Here is a 7,753-nt window from a genome sequence, read left to right on the forward strand (position 1 = left end):
GTCGATTGACATTCTTGGAAAACAATTTTCCCAAATAGAGCTATACTTTGAAATGGTGGTTGTCCTCCATATATGTTGGAAATTAGTAAAGAATGAGCGGTGTAGAGTAAAACATCATTTGTTTATTAATTATTAATAAATTAACGTCCGTGCATGTTTTATGGTATATAACAAGGCATTAAAAAATCCTTAATTATAATTTATCCGGATTCTCCTTTCCTATTATAATAATTTGGCTTCTCATCCACGTTCCTTCTTCCTCCACACTTTCCTTTTCCCTTTTTTTTTTTGTGTTTTTTCTCTTTCTTTTTTAATTCGCTTCCCTCTATAAATTGGTTCCCACCAATCCCTCTCGCCCGCCCTCTGCTCTCCCCATCTTTGCACGTCGTACGGTATTATTCCTCTGCCAATCATCTCTTATTATTATTATTATTATTATTATTATAATAATAAGAATAACGTTTTTCTTATTTATTGTTTATACTGTTTTTTCTTTTATTCTAGCTCAGATCTAATGAGGTTCTTCTTATCTATGCTGCTACTCTTTTCCGTACGTGCAACGACTTTAATTTTCTATGCAGATAGATAAATAAAAACTTATAAGCTTGAAAAGATCGAGGAAAATAGAGAGAGAGACAGACAGACAGAAGAAACATGGAGGTTCGCGGCAGACGAGAGAAGAAGAGAGGCTTGGCGGCGGCGGCGGCGGCGGCGTGCGAGGAGCGGAGGGCAGTCGGGCCTGCGAATCCACTCCTTTTGCACCATCCCTGCAGTGTCACCGGACTTGCCCGTCCCAAATTGTATGTAAAATTATTTTTTCCTCTTGTTTACTAATCGCTGGCCTTGTGAGTAGTGTTTGTTTTATTGATAAACATGAATTTACGATGTTTAATGCGCCGTACTAGAAAAGTAATATGAAACCTTAGTTAATTTTTTAAGTTATTTTCATACAAGTTGAATGCAAATATATTTCTATAAAATTTAATTTTCATATATTATCTTTATAAAAGTTTAAATATTTTCAAATATATCCCTCCGCTTTATTACCATTAAAGAACCGTTAGAAAACCGTTTATATTTTTAATATTGTCATCATAAATTTGTCTCTCCGAAAATCATAACAGTATAATATAAAAGATGTAAAAATATCAAAAACTGACTAGAGTTAAGTATTTAATTTATAACTAACTAAAATTTTATAGTGAATTCTAACAGTAGGAACATATTTGAAGACATTAGAATTTTTACAAGGACAAGATATGAAAGTTGCTTTTTGTAAAAATATATTTGTTATTTACTATATTTGCAGGGACTTCTATAAATTTTTTTTTTTTATCTCCTCTCTTTAAATTTTAATGTAGTTGTATTTATTAGTTTGGGTTTTATTTTATTTTTATTTTTTTGGCAGCAGCTATCGAGTTGGGTCACCAGATCGAAATGCGGCCCCCGATGAACTTCTCAGCATTCTGCTATTTGAGGCATGATTTCTGCTTCATTCTCTTTTCTTTTTTTTTAAAAAAATCCTGATGAATTCTGGTTTTAGGTAGGTTTAAAAAATTTTAGATCTGTGTATTCTGATTTTAGATAGATTTAAAAAGTTGTTAGATCCGGTGGTCTAGTTTTTAGATCTGAAGAAATTTTTTTGGCCTTCTGATCTGCATCTGATGGTAACAGTGTCCTGCAACTCTTTTACAGATCTGAATAGTAACTTTATTTTTTCTATTTATTGATTGATCTGTTAGTTTCTTTCTAAATAAAAGTCAGATGCTTCGAATTTTTAATTTATTTTTTTAAAGCAATACTATTTATTAAGTGATGTAATCTTACATCCTCTCCAAAGGNACTAACCACCAAGCCTTTTGCCACTTACGTTACAGACGGTCTGCGGTTCTTCCAACTAGGTTTAATTTTGTATATAATGTGGGTGATTCTTCCACCTACTAATGCAAGTTATTTCGTAGGGTTCAAACCCTACAGAATTAGAAATGGATCTCGTTAAGTGGTAGTGGTGTAAACGAATCGTGACAAGTTGCTCATGAACGCTTATTTAAAAGTTAATCTTATTTTTCAATTTATTTATTTATATATTATCTGTAACTTTATCAAATTTAATAATTTAAATTAGTTTAGCAAACAAAAGTAAAATAATTAACAGCTAATAACTACTGAAACAATAATATTCAACAAAAATTTTACCTAAACTATTTATAATAACCCCATTAATTAACACAGTGTGACGACAATAAAACAAAAATATTAAAATTGCCATTGTTACTAGTATAGTTGGTTGGTATTCTAAACCACATCAATCAAAATACAGAGAGTTTAAATTTTTTAGCACACCTTTTATTTTATTAAAAGGGTGCTTTAGTTCTCCGTTTATTAGAAAAAATAATAAATGGCTAGCTCTAGAACAATGGAGTTGAAGGAAATGATTTTATCCACAAAAAAAAAAGGATTAATTGCATACACGTTTCCGTAAATATAGTGAATTATAAATATATTTCTATAAAGTTCAACTTCATATATTGCTCTAACAAAAGTTCTAATGTTTTCAAATATATCTCTCTAATTTATTACCGTTAGAGAACCGTTAGAAAACTGTTTATATTTTTAATTTTACCATTACAAATATGTCCCTCCAAAAATTATAACAGTATATTATAAAAGAAGTAAAAATATTAAAAACTAACCAGAATTGAGTATTTAATTTATGGTTAACTAAATTTTTCTAATTGATTATAACGGCAGAAACATATTTGAAGACATTAGTCCTTTTGTAAGGACAATATATAAAAATTAAACTTCATATAAAAACTAAACTTTATAGAGATATATTTGCCATTCATTATGTTTACATGGACCCTTTATATACTTATAGATGCACGGTCGTTTGCAGCTAGTTTTGTAATTAGAAACTGAGAACAGTAGGTATTTTTTGAATGATTTGTCCTGAACAGGGCGAGGAGCAGGAGCAGGATGATGATGATAATAATAATAATAATAATGAGATTGAATCGGCAGGAGTATTCTCAGGCAGTAGTTCTCCACCGAGCCGACCGGCGAATCCAATGGTGAGGGACCCAATGTTTGGCGAGGTAAATCCGTCCGAGCCGTTCCTCCTATGGGCAGGCGGCTCGACGACGGGCTGCACTTCCTCTCCTTCCGGCAGAAAAGCATCTCCTTCCGGCAGAAAAGCATGTGGGTCCGAAAAGTCGGAAATCCGGCCGCGCCCCCCTGCCTCAAGGATCGAGGGTTTTGATCTCTTCGACCGCGAACGCGGCCGGAGGCGCGGGATCACCGCCATTGCTTAGATTAATTCATATTTAACCAAGGTGCGTCTTTTGATAGGCACTTTGTTAGGAGTATATATATATATATATTTAGAGACTTGGCAAGAGAGAGAGAGAGATTTATTAGCCTTAATTAGAAATTCTCTGTAAATATTATATATACTTTATTATATACATAATAACTAGGACTATTGGGTGCATAAAGTTGAAAAATTATCCATGCTGATATTCTGTACGCAATGTGGCTTGTATAAATTTTTCCCTCATATATAGTGCAAGAGTGACAGTTAAGATTACATATTGAAAATCAACACTGTGAGTAATTTGATAAACCATTAGCCATTCTGGAGAAAGTGAGGAAGATGGTGGCGGAGTTAGATGATGAGGAGTTAGATGCCAACTGTGTGTAATTTGATAAACCATTAGCCATTCTGGAGAAAGTGAGGAAGATGGTGGCGGAGCCCCAGACGAAAGTCNTATAAAAGGTTATTCTTATAATTAATGTATATATATAAGACTACATAATATATTTTTTTCAAATTTCTTAGGTTATAAAATTTTGTAAATTTTAAATTTAAATAAATATATTTTTAATTGACTAAAATAATATCTACCCGCCGTAAAGCGCGGGCCCTACACATAGGTAATAACATAATATAACTTCTGGGTCCATGCAAAAGGTTTCTGCGTGCCGAAGGTCTCTTGGACTGTGTCCCGGTCGCCGAAGAAGCCCCGGTCGCCGAAACTCTTTTTTTTTTTTTTTTTTTTTTTTTTTTTTTTTTAACTGATCATCCCTAGAGCAAGTGGTAAAGGACTTGGTGGTTAGTACCCGAGACTCAAGTTCGAATCCTACTTGATTCACATTTCCAGCTAAGTTTATTTATAAATGAAATAAACGAAGCGGGTAGCGTGCTACCTATCTCTCTCTCAAAAAAAAAAAGAAGAAACTTTAACTTTTTTTTTTAATAAAAAAAACCCCTCTTAACTTTATTCTTTGGAATAAATTGATTTTTTTTCAAAATGCTAACAGAAAATAGATCAATTCAATTTAATAAAACATTTAACTTAAACTATAACTCTATAAGGGGCCATTTCGTTCGAGCCATGTAATATTTTGAAAATATTACATATTTTATATTTGGAATGATAAACTTATTACTGACTTATTAAGTAATTTGAGTTGAAAAGTTGTTAAGAACTAGCTAACATATTTTTATTAATAAACTATTAATGATTTTCATCTACTATAAAAATGAAAATGCATGCCTCAGAATCGATGATAATCTAGCATCGTGCCAATTGGGAACTATAATGATTTTACAAATTTACAATTTTTTTTTACAACTATCTAACTTAAGTTGAATGGTAAAGATATGAATATTTACAATAAAAATATAGAGTATTACTGAAATATTAAAAACCGTAATCAAACTAAAACAGACTACTATAAATGTAACAACTCAAACAAAAAAAAGTTAAAAATGAAGGCATCAATCATTTGGTATCGTCTTTGTTTTTTTTTTTTTTTTTTTTTTGAATAGAATTTTGTATATCAAAAAGTATAGGAGTATATAGTGAATTTTTTGCAATGCTTTCGTCTACAGTGTTTATTTGACGACACAAAATACAAAATTGAAAACAAATTTTTTGTAATTTTGAAAATTTTTTAAACAAATTACCATCTATCAGATGCTTTATAAGTTAACAAATTATAACAATAAAAAAAATTTCTTCCAAGTTCCAACACGTCAAATCTTAAAAAATGTGGATTGACATTCTTGGAAAACAATTTTCCCAAATAGAGAGAGCTATACTTTGAAATGGTGGTTGTCCTCCATATATGTTGGAAATTAGTAAAGAATGAGCGGTGTAGAGTAAAACATCATTTGTTTATTAATTATTAATAAATTAACGTCCGTGCATGTTTTATGGTATATAACAAGGCATTAAAAAATCCTTAATTATAATTTATCCGGATTCTCCTTTCCTATTATAATAATTTGGCTTCTCATCCACGTTCCTTCTTCCTCCACACTTTCCTTTTCCCTTTTTTTTTTTGTTTTGTGTTTTTTCTCTTTCTTTTTTAATTCGCTTCCCTCTATAAATTGGTTCCCACCAATCCCTCTCGCCCGCCCTCTGCTCTCCCCATCTTTGCACGTCGTACGGTATTATTCCTCTGCCAATCATCTCTTATTATTATTATTATTATTATTTATAATTTATTATAATAATAACAATAACGTTCTTCTTATTTATTGTTTATACTGTTTTTTCTCTATATTCTAGCTCAAATCTAATGAGGTTCTTCTTATATATGCTGCTACTCTTTTCCGTACATGCAGCGATTTTAATTTTCTATGCAGATAGATAAATAAAAACTTATAAGCTTGAAAAGATCGAGGAAAATAAAGAGAGAGACAGACAGACAGAAGAAACATGGAGGTTCGCGGCAGACAAGAGAAGAAGAGAGGCTTGGTGGCGGCGGCAGCGGCGGCGTGCGAGGAGCGGAGGGCAGTCGGGTCTGCGAATCCACTCCTTTTGCACCATCCCTGTAGTGTCACCGGACTTGCCCGTCCCGAATTGTATGTAAAATTGTTTTTTCCTCTTTTTTTACTAATCGCTGACCTTCTGAGCAGTGTTTGTATTATTGATAAACATGAATTTACGATGTTTAATGCGCCGTAAAGAAAATCATTTTGTATTTTAAACTAGAAAAGTAATATGAAACCTTCGTTAATTTTTTAAGTTATTTTCATACAAGTTGAATGCAAATATATTTTTATAAAATTTAATTTTCATATATTGTCTTTATAAAAGTTTAAATATTTTCTAATATATCCCTCTGCTCTATTACCATTAGAGAACCGCTAGAAAACTGTTTATATTTTTAATTTTGTCATTATAAATTTGTCCCTCCGAAAATCATAACAGTATAATATAAAAGATTTAGAGTTAAGTATTTAAATTATAATTAACTAAAGTTTTATAGCGAATTCTAACGGCAAGAACATATTTGAAGACATTAGGATTTTTATAGGGACAAGATATGAAAGTTGATTTTTATAGGAATATATTTATCATTTACTATATTTACAGGGACTTCTATAAAATTAATTTTTTTTTTTTTATCTCCTCTCTTTAAATTTTAATGTAGTCGTATTTATTAGTTTGCGTTTTATTTTATTTTTAATTTTTTGGCAGCAGCTATGGAGTTGGGTCACCAGATCGAAATGCGGCCCCCGATGAACTTCTCAGCATTCTGCTATCTGAGGCATGACTTCTGCTTCATTCTCTCTTCTTATCTTTTTTTTTAAATCCTGATGAATTCTGGTTTTAGATAGGTTTAAAACTGTGTATTCTGATTTTAGATAGATCTAAAAAGTTGTTAGATCCGGTGGTCTAGTTTTTAGATCTGATGAAATTGTTTTGGCCTTCTGATCTGCATCTGATGGTAACAGTGTCCTGCAACTCTTTTACAGATCTGAATAGTAACTTTATTTTTTCTATTTATTGATTGATCCGTTAGTCTCTTTCTAAATAAAAGTCAGATGCTTCGAATTTTTAATTTATTTTTTTAAAGCAATACTATTTATTAAATGATGTAATCTTACATCCTCTCCAAAGAAAGATGCCCTCTACTATATATATATATATAGCATTTATATCACATCATCTACTTTATAAGCCAATCAATTTTCTTATTAAGAGAAAAGTACAGTAATTTGTTTTAAGAATTATTATGGGATTGAAGAATCCAACATGAACAATTTAATTGGTTAGAATCATGGTGCTACTGCCACACTCCAGATTCTTTTTTAATTTTTCAAAGAAAGAAATGCAAGATTTATAGTCAATTTTGAATGTACAAATAATATTTTGTTTGTAATAGTTGAAAATATATAAAGACGGACTCACCTAAACCATTTCGAATAGCCATCTCAATCTTTGCGTTTTGATCAATTTCTTATTTGAGTTTTTTTTTAAAAAAAATCGAAACTAGTTAAATTTTTAGTCAATAGCTATTCATTAGCTATTAATTGTTAATTATTTTAATTCTACTTAGTAAAAATAATCGAAATCATAAAATTTTATAAAATTGCTCATAAATTTTATAAAAAAAATAATTCAATTGCAAAAAGAAAAAAAAAAGAAAGAAATTGACAGGGCATAAATTAAAAAAAGTAAAGTTAGACAGTTTCAGAATACGGCCGTGAGAATCTCCATACTTTTTCTTTCTTTCTTTTTTTTGACCTTTTATATATGAGTTAATTTTATAAAGATCTCTACAAATATATTTCTATAAAGTTCAACTTCATATATTGCCCTAACAAAAGTTCTAATGTTTTCAAATATATATCTCTATACTTGTTACCGTTAGAGAACCGTTAGAAAACTGTTTATATATTTACCATTACAAATATATCCCTCCAAAAGCTATAACAATATATTATAAAAGAAGT

General features: G+C 30.6%; 1 protein-coding gene and 1 long non-coding RNA gene across 4 annotated transcripts; both read left to right on the forward strand.

Moving 5' to 3' along the window:
• Positions 232–3,706, forward strand: LOC109722494. Of its 3 annotated transcripts, none has more exons than XM_020250574.1 (4): positions 232–392; positions 582–800; positions 1,409–1,478; positions 2,961–3,706. In XM_020250574.1, the coding sequence occupies exons 2-4, from the start codon at positions 655–657 to the stop codon at positions 3,312–3,314; spliced, it is 570 nt and encodes a 189-aa protein (XP_020106163.1). In that variant the 5' UTR covers positions 232–392; positions 582–654; the 3' UTR covers positions 3,315–3,706. The 3 variants fall into 3 exon arrangements, with proteins under 3 accessions (XP_020106163.1, XP_020106165.1, XP_020106164.1); XM_020250576.1 differs by having other exon boundaries at positions 1,412–1,478; XM_020250575.1 differs by lacking the exon at positions 232–392 and having other exon boundaries at positions 477–800.
• On the forward strand, positions 5,283–6,751 carry LOC109721886. Its single transcript, XR_002219311.1, has 3 exons — positions 5,283–5,458; positions 5,636–5,875; positions 6,498–6,751. It is a non-coding gene; the product is annotated as an uncharacterized LOC109721886 (long non-coding RNA).

This window comes from Ananas comosus, linkage group 16 (assembly GCF_001540865.1).
Source record: "Ananas comosus cultivar F153 linkage group 16, ASM154086v1, whole genome shotgun sequence".
NCBI classification, from domain to species: Eukaryota; Viridiplantae; Streptophyta; class Magnoliopsida; order Poales; family Bromeliaceae; genus Ananas; species Ananas comosus.

Coding starts and splice junctions, on each gene's coding strand:
- LOC109722494 (XM_020250574.1), top strand. CDS start 655: ATGGAGGTTCGCGGCAGACGAGAGAAGAAGAGAGGCTTGGCGGCGGCG. Junction 801..1,408: donor GGACTTGCCCGTCCCAAATT/GTATGTAAAATT, acceptor TTTTTTTGGCAG/CAGCTATCGAGTTGGGTCAC. Junction 1,479..2,960: donor TCAGCATTCTGCTATTTGAG/GCATGATTTCTG, acceptor TGTCCTGAACAG/GGCGAGGAGCAGGAGCAGGA.